Source organism: Camelus dromedarius, chromosome 26, assembly GCF_036321535.1.
Source record: "Camelus dromedarius isolate mCamDro1 chromosome 26, mCamDro1.pat, whole genome shotgun sequence".
NCBI lineage: Eukaryota > Metazoa > Chordata > Mammalia > Artiodactyla > Camelidae > Camelus > Camelus dromedarius.
In genome coordinates, this window is record NC_087461.1 from 14437321 (window position 1) to 14457074 (window position 19754).

Consider the following 19754-nt stretch of genomic DNA (forward strand, 5'->3'; position numbering starts at 1 on the left):
CATTTTGAGCAGATGCCAACCCGCACTCCCTGCCCAGTCTCTGTATTTTCATTGTTAATGATACAGAAATAAATGAAGACCAGTCTATCTCAATAAGGATATAAATCCCATGAGGACAAAGCATGTTCACTGATTCTCCAGCATACAGAGTAATGCTCAGAGCATATGCTAGATAAAAATGACAGATCAGATGAATAAACGGCAGCTTCCCTGAATACAACGGCCAGAATGCACCACTTGTTCCTCTGCAATCCCACAAAATCTAGCCTCTGTCACTGGTGTGGACCCCATCAGTCTGCCTGTGCCCTGTATTGTCCTCCCCTGCCCCCCATCGAGTACTTGAATACAGAGAATGGCTAATTTTTTTTCATGGTAATAGCTCATGCTGCCCTCGAAACATGTCTCCGATTGTTTCATGCATGTCCATCTCATCTCTAAACGGGATTGTCCTCATTTGTGTCCTCCCTTAATTTATAGTGTGGCCTCAGGTGGGTCAGAGCTGCTTTGAACCGGAGCCTACTGTCTGGAAAAGGAGATGGTTGGATCACATGATCCAAAGCCCCTTCTAACTCCAACAGGCTATGATTATCTTAGGGCCTGAAGGTAAAAGACCAAGAAGACCAACAGGGTCCAGGTTTCCAAATGACTTCCAGTTTGGCGCATTCCATTAATTTGTAAAGTCAGTTGTTATGTGCTGCCGGTAACGCTGATTTATATTCAGAGCAGTGGGGAAGTTTCCATGTAAAACACAAGAAGTCCAGCATGGCAATGAAGCTTCCGTCCTTTGAGGACAATCTAATCTGAAAAACAGGACAACGAAACCAAAGAACTGCTATAGGTAAAATGTGTCGATCTTTTGTGTCTTAGGGCAGAGACACTACTGAGGAGCCCCCCACCAGACATAAATAAAATCCTTTAATGCAGAGGTAGTTTGTTACAGTCTCCACAAATGATGCAGCCCCAACACCAAAGGAAAATGCATTAGTATCAGATGTAGAATTTCCAAGACTTTTGTGTTTAAGTTTTTCTTTAAACAGCTACCTAATATTAATTTATTATGTCTTCAGTGGGTGTTTACTGACTACCTGCTGTCCAGCTCTGGACTCTGCACTGCGAGCTAGGTGAGTTTGAGCAAGTTATTCCACTTAACTTGTGCCTTAGTCTCTTCATCAGTTGAAAGGGGATAATGTTAGTGCCTGATTCGCAGAGTTGTTATTTGGATTAAATGAAGTAACAGGGACAAAACTCTAGAACAGAGACTAACACATAGTTAGCAACATTTAAGTGACTTTTGTTGCTAATGGTGTTACTGCTGTTGTTCTTTTACTGTTACTTTCCCATGCAAGGCACTCAGCTAAATGTGTTGGAGAGTTTTTAAAAAGATATCATGGGGGGAGAGGGGAATGACTAAGCAGAGAACAGAGGATTTTCTGGGCAGTAAAAATATTCTATGATATTCTAATGGTAGATACATGTCATTATATATTTGTCCAAACTCAAAGACAGTACAACACCAAGAACGATTCCTAATGCAAACTGCAGACTTGGTGTGATTGTGATGTTTGGATGCAGGTGCAGCAATGGTAACACATGCACCCTTCTGGTGGGGGATGTTACCAATAAGGGAAGCTGGCGGGGGGAAGGAGCACACCAAATATCTCTGCCCCTTCCCCCCAGTTTTGCAGTAATCCTAAAACTGCTCAAAAAAATTGTCTTAAAGCACACAACATAATATCCATGTCTTACCCCTCAAAAAAGTCTGAAGTCATAGAAGTGACAAATGACTGTATTAAATGGTAAAAGTAATAATGCCATGAGAGAGAAAAAGATAAGGTGCTATGAACATTTAGAAAAAGAATTATTTGCATATGTTTCCATTCTAGCCCTTACCACACCATGTGATTTTTTTAAAAAACATGCTTTCTGTCCCTCCTACCCATCCCTAGTGGACTGAAAGCCACTTGGAAGATAAGTGTATGGCTAATTCATCTTTCACTCACTTTGCCTTGCAAAGAACATGATATAAAGGAAGATTTCAATAAATCTTGATTTAACAGGAGTAAACATCACTAAGCTCAGGTTCAGATAGTTATCATTTGACTGTGAACTGGGCATCCACATAGAGATGTCTGGAAAGAAGTCAGAAATAGCAATTAAATCTTCTTAAGTAAAGGAAAGGCCTTGCACGGAATCCTATACTTCAAGAAAATATTATAGTTGTCTGCAGGATTATCAAAAATGCAAGAGGTCACTTAAATTTTCCGGTGTTATTCCAGTGTCAAGAAATTTTATTCAACATATTTTCAATTTTCCCTGAGTTTTACATCTTTAATAAGATTCATAAAAGTTTTTTTTTTTTAAACCTACTTCAAGTCCATTATTGGAGTGGTACCACTTGGTTCATTATTAAAATAAAATAATGTTTGGACATTTGAAATGTGAGGCCATTTAGCAGGTACTGAATTTTATGAGTTCTTAGATAATACTCATGTTGTAGATACTCTCAGAAAGAAGGATCTTAGCTAAGAAAATTTTGCTACAGATTCTGTGACTGGTTTCCTATCCATTTAATCCTCTCCGTGAGGATTTGACTATAATCTATAACCTTTAGAAAGTAATTTAGGGCAACAGTTCGCAGTTACACAGGAAACAGAATTAAGATATCAGCCCCCTCCAACCTGCAGGCACTGCAGAAGCTATAGTTCAGGTAAAACATTCTCTCTAAATGATATCTTGCCACACCACCTCCCCAAATTGAGATATTTGCAAAGTACTTTCCTATATTGCAAGGCAGTTATTTAGTTCATTTCCTTCTTCTCCAGAAGCTCAGAGTAATTAAAATGGTATTTCCTATTTATTTCTGAAAAGACCTTGAGACTTTTGTTTCTGGCCATTTGGGAATTAATACTCTGAATCCATTATGACAAACTACAACATAAAAAAACCACACACATTTGATTAAGCACAAAAAGTTTATTTTTTGAAATGTGTTGCTAATCCAAAAAGGAAGTGTGGGAAAATCCCCAAAAGTAAGAAGTAATGATGATGATGATAAGCTAAATGAAGCGCAATAAAGAGAGCAGAACCTAACCACGGGAAGGAAAATGGAACTGAAACCATTAAGCAGCGAATCGGCATGTGTACGTAACACACACCTCTTACTTAACTGAGTAATAAACTGAATTCAATTCCAGCTGCAGCCAGTCCCCCCAAGTACTTTCGGAAGTCAGTTTACAATAGTTCCTTGCTCCGAGTACTGCGCTTGTAGATTTTCTTCCCATTTTGTTGAACAGGAGACAGCTGTTCCTAGGATTCCCCTTTAATTAAAGGAAATTACTTCCTTTCAACACTTCAGAAAGTAAGTTTTATTTTGTGGATTTGGGATCCTGAAAAATACCAAATACTTAGTAAAACTGGGGGACTGTAGGTTATTCACAAACATGAACTCTGTAGCTGCTGGCATTCCATGGATCCTATCCCAATCAGCTCTACTCAGAATTAAAATCACGGCAAACCCCAAGCCTGCCTGCCAGCCTGAACCGGGTGACAGCTGAAACACTCCTTTCTGTGCAGCAGAAAGGTGGCAAACGGCGGCGGCTGAGCCAGAGAAACTGCAACCTGCCCCCAGGCTGAGGAGCCAGGGACGCCCCTGCCAGCCAGCAGCGACTCAAGAAAGCGAAAGGACTTCGGAAAAGCGATGACAGAAGACGGGCTCACCCAGGGAAACTCCGCGACTCGCAAGCGCACCCCGCTCCCCCCGCCGCCCCGCGATCCGGAGGCGGGAAGCTCGCCCGCCGAAAGTGAAACCGAGGAAGCGCCACGTCGGAGGCGGGGGTGACATCAGCCCGCCGACGTCCGGCGCCGTCCTTCCGGGGTAAGCGGCGGAGGCGGGGCGGAGGCGGGCTTGGGACTGGCTGAGGCTCCGGTGGGTAGGTGGGCTCAGACCGAGGGGACTACGGGTCGGCGTTGGGCTCAGTGGGCTCGAACAAAGGACGCTCGGGCAGGGACGCGGCGCGGCGCCTCCTGACGGGTAGCTGGGCGGCCGGCCGCGGCTTCCCGGCCAGCCAGTGCCCTCCCCGCGCGGTCCCAGTCGGCTTCTCCTCTGATCCCCGCGGCCAGCGCCGCGGTGCGGGGCCCGGCGCAGCGGCACCTGCTGCTGAGAGACCCCGCGGCCCGCCCGGGCGCTCGTGATGGGGCTGATCTTCGCCAAACTGTGGAGCCTCTTCTGTAACCAAGGTAAGAAGGATGGAGCTGCCCAACGGCTGGCACCGTAGGAAGTGGGTCTGGCCGCCGAAGGGGACAGCTCGGGAGGCAGGGCTGTCTGTGGACACTAGCCTTCTGAGACGCAGAGAAGTGAGTTAGTCAGTCAAGAGGGTTGGGTAAAAACTCAGTATTTTAGGCTGGGAGTAGATGCTGGAGAGACGTGATGACGGGGAGAAATGGAGAGTCAGAAAAGGGGCATTTGGTCTCCCAAGAGCCAAACCAAGAATTTGGGGATTTTAGTGAAGGAAAGCGGAAAGCACCTAATGATACCCGGAGGCACTTGGAGGGCCTTTTCCGTCTCTAGTTAAGCATCCTAAGTGTCCTGCCCGAGGATAAATGTCTATCCCCAAACCTATCAACTTTTTAAAACTAGTGCTCTGTTTTCTGCCCTGCTCTTCAAGCCCGTGCGCCTTCACATTCTCTTGTTTCGCCTGCTCACCAGGACTTGGGAATATGTTGTCCTGTAGAGGTTCACGGGTTTCCTGGAAATCTTCATTGCAAACCGATTATTCCTCTCTTCAGTGCTGGAAAACTGAATGCTTTTGGTTCCATGTACTATGTTGCTTGTCCATAACTAGTCTAGAACTGGTTCTGAGACATCTAAAACTTGCAAGACCAAAGGGCCAAGAAGTTGTAAAACCTGTTCTGAGTCAGAGTGAATCAGATGTGATGCCTTCTGAAGAGAGAAAATTTACCCATACAAAAAGGGCCAGCAATAGGTAAAGTTTTAGGCATTCTTTTAACAGAATGTTTTCTCAGTAATTGAAGCCAGTTTAAAAACTCAACTAGTTTCATTTTGCATTTAATGCCCAGGCCTAAAAAAAGGCAGTGTTTTATGGCCAATTTGTTACTGCTAATATGGTGGGGGGGGGGGTCCCGGACTTAATAAGTCATGAAGAGAATGAAATGGCTTTAGCTCACTTGTGCCGTAGATTGATAAGAATACTAAAATAGCCTTTTTTCAAGGTTAATAAAGATAGACACACACACATATATTGCCTGCCTTCCTTCCCTGACCACTCTTACCACCCTGACACTCAGTCTCTCTCTCTTTACCATTTTTCTGAGTAACAGTTATCCCTGTCATCGTATAAGCTTATTTGTTTACTTGTCTTTTTCTTTCAATAGAAACTCACTGAGGCATGAACTTTGCCTTACTACCTGTTGTAGCCCCAATACAAAACACTCTCAATTTTTTGTTTTGTTTCTCAACATAAAAATTTTGTGTTGAAGTAACATAGACATTCTTTAAAAAAAAAAAAAGTTATATAATGTTAAACTGAAAATGATATATATTAGTCAAATCTCTTTAATGCCTTACCCTTTTTTCCGTAGTATATACTTTGATGTTTCTGGATAATGTGCATATATGGAAATTTTAAACAGTATAATTTGTCTTTTTTAAAAATTGGTAAGATCAACATATAATACTATATTTATTTCAGGTGTACTAATTATTTCTTATAGCAGAGCAGAAAATACTTTGGCCCTTTTCCCTTATCACCCCTATATCGTATTTTGGCTTAATCCACACTCTGTCTTTTCATTATTGTCACTATAAAGTTTAGTTACTGCTGTGCTGCAGTGTTCCCCTTTTTCCTACACCTTTTTTCCCCTAGAGTAACTAATATTTCATTGCCTTAGTTTTCTTTGTATGTTTGGTTAAGTCATTTCATGCTATACAGAAGCTCTCCTACAAGTTTGTCCACACACCTCCCTGCCTGGTCAGTGTTCCATCCTGCTCCAAATTGGACCTGTGTCCCTCTCTGTGCCTGGTATACAGCTGTTCTGGACATGTCCTTGCTATCCTTCTAGGAATTTCCCTTCCTTTTCTGTTTGATTAGAACTTACGTTTTTCTTGCTTTACTCTTTGATGAAGCACATGCTTCAGACATTTCCTGCAAAGGTTTCCAAAGTGATCATTTTTCTGCAGTTTCAAATACTGAAGATGTTTTGGTCTGTCTTCACTTTTAATTTATAATTGGGCTAGATAGAGAATTCTGAGTTGGGAAAATGTTTCTTTCAGAATTTGAAGATGTTATCGTTGTCCTCCAGCTTCTAGTATTGTTAAGACCAGTATTTTGTGATTTTTTTTTTCTTAGTCTTTCTAGTAGATTTTAGAATGTTTCATTTATCCTTGGCATTTTTAAATTTGAAAGAGTTGTGCCCTGTTATGTAATGTTTTGATTCATTGTGCTAGGCCTTCTGCACCTTTTTAACACAAAGTTGCATTTTTTTCCATTCTAGGAATTTTTTTTTTTCTTTTTTACTATTTAGGATTTCTACTTTCCTGAGAATCTTGTTGGTCATATGGTACTAAATTGATTGTCAGATATTCTTTTCCATTTTACTTTCACTTTTTTAAAAAAAATAAGTTTTTGGGATATTTCCTTTGTCTTCCAAATCTTTTGAATATTTGGTTCCCCTATCTTATTTTTAATTTTTAAATGCTTTTTCTTATTTGCTGTTTTTTTAAAATTCTTGTGGCATTGCTTCATAGTGCTATGTCTTTTAAGTGTCTTAATTTTTTTTTTTTCCCCCTTCTGTTTCTATTTTTATATTAGCTCTTCACTGGAAACTTTCCTCATAGATCTGTTGGAAATAATTCTGTTGCATGAAAATATACTATGGTTTGTTTCTTCGTTTGCATCATAATAGGTTGTAGTAAGTGAAACTGTTAGATTGTTTTCCAAAGTGATTATACCATTTTTGTACTTCGACCAGCAACATTTGACATTTCTAATTGTTCCACATCTCTACCAACATGTGGTGTTGCCAGTATCCTCAAGTCAGTCAGCCTGTTGGGTGTGCAGTGGTACCTCACTTTGCGTTTCTTTGATGACTTTTGGATGTTAAACACTTCTTCATGTGCTAATTGGCCATTTGTGTATCTTCTTTTGCAGCATGTGCAAATCCTTTCCCCATTTTTTTGTTTTGGGTTTTTTTGTTTGTTTTTTGGTCAAAAAGCTATTTATATTTATTTATGTATTCTGGAATGGAGTCTTTTATAAGCTGCATTTTGTGAATATCCCCCTTTTTCTCTACCATGGCTTCCCTATTCAGTGTCTTTTTTTTTATTATTATTCATTTTTTTAATGGGGATTTTTGCTGAATGGAGTTTTTTGTTTGTTTATTTTTTTTAACATTTTTGAATGAAGATTTTTTTATTTTGGTGAAGCTTTAGCTTTTATGCTTAGGCCCATGAGCCATCTAAAATTATTTTGGGGGTTATGTGGGTAGGGGTTGTGATTTATTAATTTTTTAGAAGAATATCTGCTTGTCCCAGTATAATTTGCTGAAGGTTTTTCTTTCCCAGTGGATTGCTTTGGAGTCTGTTGAAACTCAAATGATTTGAAAAAAAACTTTTATTGACGTATAGTCAGTTTACAATGTTTTATCAATTTCTGGTGTACAGCATAATATTCTAGTTAGACGTATATGTACATATATTCCTTTTTATTTTTTCATTATAGATTACTACAAGATATTGAATATACTTCCCCGTGCTATTAAGTAGAGACTTGTGTATGTATTTTATATGTTGTAGACAGTATCCGCAAATCTGGAACTCCCAATTTATCCCTTCCCACCCACATCCTGCCCTGGTAACCATAAGTTTGTTTTCTCTGAGTCTGTTTCTGTTTTGTAAATAAGTTCATTTGTGTCGTTGATTTTTATCTCTAGACTTTGTCTTCTCTTGCAATGACTTCAGGTACATTTTGGAAGTAGTTTCTCCCAATTTTGTTAATCTTTTCAAAGAAGAGATTTTTTCCTCTATTGTCTCTTCCTAATTCCTGTTGTTTATTTACTTCCTTCTGCTTACTTTTGGTTTACTTTACTCCCCTCTTCCCATCTTCTTAAGGGTTGGGTGTGTGGCATTGTTTTTGCTTCTTTTTCCTTTCATGTGTAAACATCTTAAAGCTGTAACTGTTCTATTAATTACTGCTTTAGCTTTATTCCACAGGTTTAAATATGTTGTATTTCATTCAGTTTGAAACGTTAAAAAATTTGATTTCTTCTTTGACCCATGGAATCTTTACAAGTGTTGTTACAGTTTCCAAATATTTGTTTTTGTGATGCAGGGAAAAGTATGTGGGGTGTGAGGAGGGTCCTCGGTTGAGCCCTTGGGACCTACCTGCCTGGCCAGGGGTTGGTTCTTGGCTTCAAGCAGGAAAGAATTACAGAGCAAGCCACAGTTGAGTAAAGGTAGATTTGTTTAGAGAGATACATACTGCATAGAGTGTAGGCTGTTCACCGAGAGAAAGGCCACAAGGTGTGTGGGTTGGGTGCTTAGGTTAAAGTAAGAGTAGGTACGCACTCCCTAGACAGTGCTGGCCATCTCTGAAGAGGAGGGAGCCGGAGGGGGCCATGAGGTGCCCTGTTGCCAGTTTTTATGGGCTCCTTAGTTTCATAAGGTAACTGGTGGAGGACCATCCTAACTACCCTGGGGAAGGGTCTGGGATTCCTGGGAATTTGGCCACTGCCCACTCTTTGACCTTTTACAATTAGCCTTGGAGCTGTCTTGGCACCTGTGGGCATGTTATTCATGTTAATATATTACAGTGAGGATATAATGAAGCTCAAGGTCTACCCGAAGCCAAACCTTCTGCCATCTTGAGCCTCAAGGCCTAATGGGAATTGAACTTATGCCATTTTGGTGTTAATTGCTGTCATTCCTTGAATGGCTGTGCCCTGCCCTCTTCCCTCCTGTCTCAGAAGCATGCTCTGTAAACTTTCCTTTTTTTTTTTTTTTTTTTTCCAAATTTATTGGGACTTTTATAGTTCATCAAAATAGTCTGTTTGGTATATGTACCATTTGCACTTGAACATGTATTCTGTATGCAATGTTCTATAAATGTTTGTTTAAGGTGTTAATTTTGTTTATATATTTTATATCTTAATGTGTATCTCTTTTAGAGAGCGTATGTTGGGATCTTGTTTATTTTATCTAGGGTGAAATTCTCTTTTAATTGGAATGTTGACCCAATTTATTGATGTGGTTGGATTTATGATATGGTTAGATGTTAAGGTATGTTTTTGTATCATTTATTTTCTGTTTGTCCCATCTCTGTTTTGTTATTACTCTATTCCTCTTTTCCCACTTTCTTTTGGGTTAACTATTTTTTTTTTTTAAGAATTCTATTTTAATTTATTTTTTGCCTTTTTTTTAAATTCCATTTTGCATCATTTTGATGGTCCTTCTAGGCAACATACATTCTCACCTTTTTGCAGTCTAAGGCTACTAAGGGTTAATAATGTAATGCTTGGAAGTTTTAAGAATCTTTAAACTGTACATGGAGTTGTACTCTCCCCTCCTCTAGTCCTTTATACAGGTTACATGTTTGTATTGTGTCTACGTGTATTGTAAGTTGCACAATACAGTGTTATAATTTTTGCCGTAGACAATCACGTTCTTTAAAGAGAGTAAATTTTTCTTATATTTACCCACATTACTATTTTTCATGTTTTGAATTTCCATCTTGTATAATTGCCCTTCAAGCTGAAAAACTACCATTTTTATAGTGTGGTTTTATCTGAAAATGTCTTTATTTTGCCTTTATTCCTGAAGTATATCTTTGCTGAAAATAGCAGCTTCCCCCCCCCCCAACTTCACAGGCCTGTAATTTCTATATCTATAAAATCTGCCAAGTGGGCCAGGTCAGTAGTTCTGTGCATTTTTGGAGACCTGGGTTCCTCAGACTTGCCGTATAGGTGGTGCCTTTGTTGATGAAGAGGTGGAGGTGGGAGGGAAGGAGTAGAGCTCAAGTTCTGTGGTCTGTTCCAAGCCATGATATTTTATGATTCTGTAATAAGTATAATATAGGGCAGAATTACTTGTTTTTTTGGTTTTTAAAGTAGCTTTTCTCTTTCTTCCTTTCTTTCCTTCTCTTTCTTTCTCTCTCCCTTTCTTTTTCTCTCTCCCTCTCCCTCTCAAGAGGCTGACTTGCTTGGCACCTCCTCATTGCTGTCTAGGCCTTCAGGTCTCAGACTGTAGCATTATCTCTGACATTTTACTGCCTACCCCCTTGCAATAATGCAAACTGATTTTCTGTATGTGCGACATTCCAGTTTGGAGTCACTGGATTTGGCAGAGGGCATTTCTGTTTATTTAGTTAGCATCGTTCACATACTCTGTGTTACGTACGGCTTGTTCTCATCACATGACAGTCTTAGCGCAGACATCATGTATCTAGAAGATAGCAATCCCTATTGCATGATATTTCAGGGAATTTCTTATATCTTAAAAGTTGGTCATTTCATTGCACATTTTAACGATATCCAATTTTCACGTGATTAAATAAATGTAAACATATTATTTCACAGTAACACTGTGAAGTATTTAACTGCCAGTTAACTGCCAGCATTTAGTGCTTCTGTAATACTTTTCACATGTTAGTCTATATACATTGTTTGGTATTCTGTACTAAAATTTCAAAATGAGTTTAGTTAAAAAAAAAGGGGGGGTCAGTAAGGGGATAAACATTTTTTCTTTTATTTTTTTTCTTTCACTTAATTTTTTAAAATTCCTTTTTCATCATTTTTCTGTCTTCTTTTTGGTGGGAGGGGGAGGTAATTAGGTTTGTTTATTTTTAGAGGAGGTACTGGGGATTGAACCCAGGACCTCCTACATGCTAAGCATGTGCTCTACCACTGAGCTATACCCCCACCCCACTTCATCATTTTTCTTGATAGCTGTTTTACCCGTATTTGTCTACAAGCAAGTGTGCTTACTGATTTTCTTTTGAAGCCTCATCCTGTATAGCCTTTATTCCTTGCTTACAAAAATATATGAGCCAGCTTTTAAGGAAATCCAGGAGAATAAACACCACAGCCAAACCTGTAGAGAAACTTGTGTGCAAACACTTGGTCAAAATTAAACAAAAGCTCTGTGATTGGACCTTTTCCTTCATTTAATATAAACAAACATGCTTTGTGTCTGGCTCTGGAGGTGCATCCATGAGTAACACTGGAAATACTCTTCTCAGACCTTTGCTGGGAGGAGAGGTGCAGCTTGGTCTCCGGGAAGAGATTTCTAGTGAAATAAGATGTCCAAAGTGACCACGTGAGAACTTGTCTGTGAATTATGGCCCCTTTTTTGACTGATGCGTATTGACACTTTAGGGTAGGAATATCAGCTAATACTTGATGAGGTGTATAGTCAGAATTTTGACATTCTTCAGAGGTTAACAAGAGCAGCAGGGTTCTGCTGTGAAATGTGTCAGCACATTCACCACAAATCAGCTGGTTGTGTGAAGGTTTATGTGACTTCCTTACATACCCTGTTGAGGTTCACTGATAGCTTTTTAAGCATTCTGCCCTGGGGAGGAGGAATCTTCAAAATATTCTGTATAGATAGATTCAAATCTAGAAAAGAAGATATCTGGACTGTTCTAAGGAGGTTTCAGAACATCTCCCACTTAACAGACTAATTAGACAGGCACTAAAAGTCCTTAAGAAAGAAGTGGCTTGTTTTTAGTGCACAGCAGCAGAACGGAGGAGGGAACTGAAGAGATTTTTTTGTTTTTATTTTCTTTTGTAATTGCTTATTTATCCATAAATTAATGGAAGGAATGAAAACTGAAATTACGTGCCTGTTATTGACAGGGAAAACTTTTTAAACATTCATTCATTGGCCGTGATGTATTTTAATATGACTTAACCTTTAGACATCACATCACATTCCAGAAACCTGCCATCACTGTTGAAGTAATTTTGCACATAGCTTCAAAATATATATGTACATATATATAAAACCCAAGAGAGAGTTATAAGCTTTTTCCACCACAGTACTGATGTGTTATAGGTAAATATGTATTTGTTGAATTAATTAGTGTAGCTTCACTGGTGATTCTGATAATACATGTGATAGGAGCATCAGCATTCCAATACGTACATTTTCATTTGCCCAAGGTCTTTTTAAGACTGCAGTTTCGGTTAATAGGCATGCACTAATTTCTATGCCTCAGCCGGGTTTGTTTTCTCACATAAATAGTCTTCAAAATTATAGACAGCCTACTGTGCAATGGTGACTACTTTGCAAGTCGATGACAGTCACCTGGAAACCTTCTCTTTCAGGATGCGGCATTGGTTCTGCTCTAGCTGGTAGCAGGGCATGGGGGCTACTGGAAATTTGGCCACAGAAATGCAACTTCACTACACAGTTGCCTCCTATCCAGATCAAGCCTGTAGTTTACTCCATTGAAAGAATGAAAAAAACAGCCTTCCTTCGGGATTTGTTCTCTGTCTAGGTGTTTGCACAAATGTTCTCCAGGGTTCCATTTCTGTTGCTAGTGATTACCATCACTGATGCAAGTAAGGAAGGTTGATTCATATAAAAGTACAGGGAAAATGTGCTTCAGGTTCTTGGGATTGACAAGAGCTTTTATGGTGTCTGTCTTTTAACAGCTTAATGAATGAAGTGGTTCATACATCTCCAACCATAGGAAGCAATGTTGAAGAAATAGTCGTGAAGAACATTCATTTTCTCATGTGGGATATTGGTGGTCAGGAGTCCCTGCGCTCATCATGGAACATGTATTACACAAACACCGAGGTACGCTACAGTTACTTCTGAATTTGAATGAAAACAACCAAGGGGTAAACCCAGAGAACAGACTGGACATAAGGCATAGTGACATCTGCCTTTCAATAAGATTCTCTTTTGTAAGGAATGTGAGGTCCTCAAGTAGAAGAGAAGGGCAGGCGGGAGGAGTAACGGGGGCTGTCGTCAGTGGAGTGCTTCCTGTAGTCAGGCTCGCTCTCAGCTGCCCCTCAGGGTGATACTGTTAGAGCTCCATTGTTGGAGAAATCGGACAGTAGAATAAACTATGTAACCTTTCCCAACTTTATAAGAGGCCCTGGTTAGGGGAGGAATAAAATATTATAAGTATAATTTAATACAGGATTTTCAAGTAATATGAAACTGAGCATTCACAATTTTGGGAATATTATGTTTTAATTGAAAAGCAAATGGATATGCAGGCCAGCCCCTCCCCAGTGTTCTCTTGTCATTTATTTCAGTTTCCTAGTTCACAGTCAACCTGGACAACAAATCTGGAATATCTTCTACTTTTGTTTTTATTTCTTAGAGGCAGGTTTTTTTGTTTCTTTGTTTGTTTTAAACTCTACAGTGTGATTGAGAGAGGTTTGTCCTTGGGAATAGTAATGCACATTTGGGTCTATAATTTTTCTTTGCAAAGAGGTACACAAAATTAATTATTTTTTCTAAATGGAAGCCTCTTAAAACTTGAGTGTTTTTTGAGGGATGGGAGTGCAGAGGAGGTGGAGTACTGATGCAAGGAATTTTGAATGAATAAATTGCCTTTATAAAAAGAACTATGTATTCCTCTAGGCTTATATTATAATAGCAAATGTGTGTGTGCATATATAGTCCAGCACAGTGTACGAGTGGTCATACCAAGATGGCGTGTCATAGATGTTCAGCAGATGTGGGAGCACTTAATTTTTTTTTTTTTTTAATTTGCAGGGGGAAGATAAGTTGGGAAGCTAATATTTATGGTTATAGGTTAGTTTAATATATCTTTCTGCAGTAAAATAACGTTCCAAAATTAAAATTTGTTAGAGAGAAGGAAAGAACAACATTGCAGCATAGCTGTTGGAATGTTTTCAAAGCTGGCAGTTAGCTCCAAGTGTGAAAAGGACATTTATCTTTGGTGAATAGATAGAAGTTGGTTCTGGCTGATCTACGTATATTTATAGCATTACTAAGTGGTAGTTTTTGAAATTGCTGGAACTTTAGAAGACTTTGTGTGGAACCAGAAAGAGGTACATTATTACTGATGCCATTTGCATGAAATGTTCTTTAAATAAACCATTTCTACAAAAGTATCGAAATTACTACAAAGAACATTTGGCCTCTGATGTAAGCCCACCAGTATAGCACAAGGCGCTGGCAGTTAGACTCTTGTAGGGCTCTCGTCTGTGTGGTGTTTCTCCCATCACCTTGTTCACCATTGTCTTGCTTCTTAAATTCTTTACATGGAGGGACCATTCAAAAGCTGAAATGTCTCCATTTTAATACAGCGAGTCAAAGTTGTTGATTAATTCCTGACACTTTCCTCTCATTAATTTATAGTTACCTCCCCATAAGAAAGTTTGCCGTGTTTCTTACATTTATCCTTTCTATTTTCTTTTCTTTTATCATTCTCAGCCCTTTCTTAGTTTATAGTCAGGTTCCTATAGTTGTCTCTTTCCCTAATTTTAAAGCCGTCTGAATAATCTGATTCTACCCTTCCTGTCTCGATTTGTTTTATATCACTTCTCTTCTATAACTCTTCAAACCACTTCATCTCACTTCTTAGCTTTTTCTTCTGCATAAGATGTTCCATTTAGGGGCCGTTTCTCACTTTATCTTCTTATTTTTCTTATCAAAGATACATTATTTTTAGTGTATTACCTTCACCTTTTTTCACGCACACCATTACGAATAGCTTTCTTCTATTCTCCTTGCACTCTTTAATTTCACCTGCATCTTTAGTATGTTATTAACACCCAAGTATATTTCTACTTAGCACATTTTTCTTGCCCTTTTATTGTTGATATTGTCATGTAAAAGTGTCTTATTTGTTAGGGTTTTTTTAATGTGTTTCTTTTTTTTTCTTTGAAACTAGCCTCTTTCTAAGGGGCAGGAGACTGTCTTAAACATAATTATCAATTGCTTGAATGAGTAGAGTACTTTTAAGTTTTAGTGAAAGTTACTTAAATTACTGTGACTTTCTTTTTAAAAACTACTTTTTATTACCTGCATTTTAAAATAAATCTTAGTACATATTAGGGTATATTATACATTCAAGGATCACCGTTTGAAAATAAACTTGAGCATGGTTTTTATTTGTTGAATTATGAGTTATTTTTCTTATAAACATTTGGATTTTGCTGCTTGATGTGATTCAGTATAATGTAAACTCCTGATGATGAAAATGCAGTAGTCCATTTTATAGTGATGATGATGCCATCACAGAAAGTACTTCTAGCACTTAGAGTAGTTTTGCAGAGCACCTCACATCCCCTTCAATTTTCTTCTTCTTTTTTTTTTTTTTTTTTTTCACTTCTAGTTCATCATTCTTTTGGTCGATAGCATTGACAGAGAACGACTAGCTATTACAAAAGAAGAATTATACAGAATGTTGGCTCATGAGGTAAATTTTGAAAGCAAACATAAAATAAATGGAGTAAGGTATCCATATACAGGTTTTGCTTTTTTACAATGATTAATGTCCTCTGCTGTCAGTTATTTTATTGTTAACAATGTTTCATATATTAAATTGATGAAAGCTTTGAAGTCAAAATTTTTAGTGCTTTATTAAACTTAATAAAGCCTACCATATTAATTTGGAGATTAATACCATTATTGAAAATATTTTTCAAACTACTTAGCCATACCTTAAAAAGTCTGATAAATTGAGGGAAGAAAGAGGAAAATTTAAGTGTTTTTTCCCCTAGAGTTTATTAAAGCTGAAAATTCTTTAGTGAATAATTTGGGATCATTTTTTGAAATAGTTCTTATATACAAAGGACTTAGATAATAAAATACATTCATGTACCCACCAGTCAACATAAGATACTAAATCTTAGACCTCTCCAATCTGATTTCCTTCCCTTGTCTTCAGAGAATTCTAAAAGAATTCTCCCATCCTAAAGGTAGTGATCATTACTCCTGTGTATATTTTTTTACCATTATTACTTTTTTTATATACCTATCAGTTCTATAGAATATAATATTCCATGTTGATAAAACAACTTTATATGGTGGTATTCTATGTGTGTTTGTGTGTGTGTAGTCTTTCTGTAACTTGGTTTAGGGGTTTTTTTGCACAACACTGTGATTTATCTGTTAGTACATACAGCTTTAGTTCATTCCTTTTAACAACTACATAGTATTCCACTGTATGAATATACCACATTTGATCTATTCTTCTATTAATGAACATTTAAGTTATTTCTAATATTTTGGTAGTATAAACAGTGCTGCAGTGAGCATTAGTCAGTGAGCTTAGGTTATACAAAGACTAGTAAGTATTGCCCAACCCCTCCTCCAGTACTCTCCTTTAAGTTTTGGAGAAATACCAACCCTTAGTTTCATCTCTTCCCTTGCCTTTTTAGTGTCTATTTTGTGTATTTCTGCTCCGATCTCATTATTTCCTTCCTTTACTAACTTTAGGCTTAATTTGTTCTTTTTCTAGTTCCTTGAACTATAACCTTAGATTGTTTAAGATTTTTATAGTTTCTTAATGTAAGAATTTATCACTATTCACTTCCCTGTTAGAACTTCATTTGTTGTGTCCCATAAGCGTGGGCATGTTATACTTCCATTTTCACTTATCTCTTGATGCTTCAAAATGTCTCTTTCAGTTTCTTCATTGACCCATTAGTTGTTCAGGAGCATGTTATTTAACCTCCACATATTTGTAAATTTTCCTGTTTTCTTCTAGCAATTGATTTCTTCTGGAAATTGATTTCTAGTTTCATACGATTCTGGCTTGGTTGATATGATTTCAGTCTTCTTAAATTTATTAAGACTTGTTTTGTGGTCTAACATGTGGTCTATCCTGCATTATGTTCCATGTGTGCTTGAGGAGAATGTGTTCTGGATGGATGTTCTATAAATGTCTTCTAAGTCCATCTGGTCTAACATGTAGTTTCAGTCCAATGTTTCCTTATTGATTACTTTTGTCTGGATGATCTAACCATTGTTGAAAATGGGGTATTGAAGCCCCCAACTATTATTGTATTTCTGTTTCTCTCTTCATGTTTGTTAATATTTGCTTTATATATTTGGGCTTTCCTATGTTGGTTACATAAATGTTTACAAACATTATATTCCTTTGTTGATCTGACCCCCATAGTCATTATGTAATGACCCTCTTTGTCTCTTATTACACTCTTTGTCTGTAAGTCTATATTGTCTACTCTAAGAATAGTTACCCCTGCTTTCTTTTGGTTCCCATTGCATGGAATACCTTTTTCCATCCCTTCTATCACTTCGATTTCAGTCTGTGTGTGTCCTTAAAGCTAAAGTGAGTCTCTTGTAGGCTCATGCAGTTGTGTTTTTTTGTTTGTTTGTTTGTTTTTTTATTGATTCAGTCACTCTGTATCTTTAGATTGGAGAAGTTAGTCCATTTACTTTAAAAAGTAATTATTGATAGGCATGAATTTACTATTGCCATTTTGTAATTGTTTTCTGACTTTTTAAAGTTCTTTTTCTTCTTCTTCTTCTTCTTTCTTCTTCTTTCTTCTTCTTTCTTCTTTCTTCTTTCTTCTTCTTCTTCTTTCTTCTTACTGTATTCCTTTGTGATTTAATGACTTCCTGCAGTGGTTTGCTTAGATTCCTTTCTTTTTGTCTTTTGTGTATCTAATACAGGTTTTTGCTTTGTGTTACCATGAAGAAGCTTATATAAAAATGGCTTTTATAAGTCTATTTTAAGCTGATAATAACTTAATTTAGAATGCATACTAAAGTCCTACATTTTAAAATGCTCCTTCTTGTTATTTTGATGTCACAATTTACATCTTTATCTTGTTTATCCCTTAGCAAATTTTGCAGTTAGTTATTCTTAATACTTTTGTCTTTCAACCTTCATGCTAGATTTTTATGTGATTTATTCATCATGATGACAAGTAATAAAGGATTCTTTACCACTGCAATTTATACCTTCATATATTTTCCTGCTATTAATTATTAGCCTTTTGTTTTAGCTTAAAGAAGTCTCTAACTTTTTTTGGCATGGCCAGTTTAGTGGTCATGAACTTCTTCAGTTTTCCTTGTCTGGAAAACTTTTTCTCTCTCCTTAAATTCTGAAGATCAACCTGCCTGGGTAGAGTGTTCTGGCTGATAGTGTTGTTTTTTGTTTGTTTGTTTTTTTGTTTGTTTTTCTGTTTGTTTTTTCCTTTCAACACTTGGAATATTTTCTTCAGCCTGCAAAGTTTCTTCTGAAAAGAAAGAAGTGTCTTCTGAAAACTTTGCTGATGGTTTTATGGGGGTTCTCTTGTATATAACGTGTTGTTTTTCTTTCACTGCTTTAAAGATTCTTCCCTTGTCTTTAACTTTTGACATTTTAATTATGCTGTGTCTCGGTGTGTGTCTTGTTGAATTCTTCCTTTTTTGAATGTATTGGGCTTCTTGGATCTGTGTGTTTGTTTCTTTCCCCAAGTCAGGGAAATTTTCAGCTATTATTTTTTCAAATACACTTTCTGCCTTCCCTTATATTTCTGTGACTCCCATACTGTGAATATTGGTTCCCTTGATGTTGTTTAATAAATCCTTTAATCTATCTTAATTAATCACACTTCTCATTCTTTTTTCTTTTTTCTCCATCAGTTGCATGAATTCCAGTGCCCTGTCTTTGGGTTTGCTGATCTGTTTCTTCTGGTTCATCTATACTGCTGTTAAACACCTCAATTAAAAAGTTCAGTTCAGTTATTACATTCTTCAGCATCATGTTTTCTGTTTGGTACTTTCTTATATTTTCTATCCTTTGTTGAAATTTTCACTCTGTTCATGAATTATTCTCTTGAGCTCAGTGAGCATCTTTGTGACAATTAATTTTGGATTCTTCATCAGATAAGTCACTTATTTCCATTTCTTAAGGTCTGTTTCTTGAGTTCTGTCTTTTACTTTTGTTTGAAACACATGACTCTTATTTCTTCATCTTCCTTGACTCTGTGTGTTTTCTGTGCATTAGATAAATCAGTCACCACTCCCAGTCTTCCGAGAGTGGTCTCCTGTAGGAGATAAGCCTATCACTCAGACCTGCCCTAGGTCTGCGTTTTTCCCCTAACTTTTGTGACTGCCCACGTGCCTTCTTTATTCTTAATGGCTCCCCATAGTTGAAGGTGTGCCAAGACTTTTCGGTGTCGAGAAGTGGGAAGATCTTAGTCAGAATCCAGATGCAGGCTGATTGGAAGCTGATCCCTGTTTAGCAGCTTTTAAAATATGCAACCAGGGAGTGAGAGGGGGCTACACAATGTGGGGCCTTTTAGGTCATGTAAGGATGTTGGTTTGCTCTGAGTAAGATGGGAAGTCTTTGGGGGAGTTTGAGTGGAGACAGGGCTTTGGGATCTGGCTTCAGTAGGATCTGTCAGCTTCCGTATTAAGAATAGACCCTAAGGGGTCAAGGTGGGGGACACAGAGGTCTAATTAGGGAGCCGTTGCAATAATCTAGGAAGGAGGTCATGTATATGGGGAGAAGTGGTTTGCTTCTGGATGTACTTTGAAGGTACAGCCAAAAGTTACGCTCATGGACTAGGTGAGGGATGTGAGGGAATGAGAGGAATGAAGACAACAAGGTCGTTTTTGACCTAGGCAACGGGAAGAATAGAGCCCAGCTAACAGAAAACAATGACCATGCTATCTCACTGAAAGCTCTGGCTGTTGTTTGGGTCTCTTTCCTTTTACTTCAGGCCGTAACACTCTGATACTTTTTTTTTTTAATTAGTAAACTAAAAAGAGCAGTTTGAGGTTAATAGTTAAT

The 19754-nt window shown here is 37.8% G+C and overlaps 1 protein-coding gene across 9 annotated transcripts in view; it reads left to right on the top strand.

Moving 5' to 3' along the window:
• The first annotated feature begins 3870 nt into the window (after positions 1 to 3870).
• ARL5B (ADP ribosylation factor like GTPase 5B) overlaps positions 3871 to 19754 on the top strand; it is an 84450-nt gene continuing 68566 nt past the window's right edge. For 3 of the 9 annotated variants that reach the window (XR_010377942.1, XR_010377941.1, XR_010377947.1), the window contains exons 1-3: positions 3873 to 4236; positions 12670 to 12817; positions 15339 to 15422. Coding sequence is in view for 2 of the 9 variants with exons in the window: in XM_064479411.1 (XP_064335481.1) it covers positions 12674 to 12817; positions 15339 to 15422 (228 nt within the window). In the remaining 7 variants the exon portion in view is untranslated. Of the gene's footprint in view, positions 4237 to 12669; positions 12818 to 15338; positions 15423 to 19754 lie in introns of all 9 variants that reach the window. The other 6 variants (XR_010377944.1, XR_010377946.1, XM_064479411.1 and 3 more) reach the window with 5 other exon arrangements.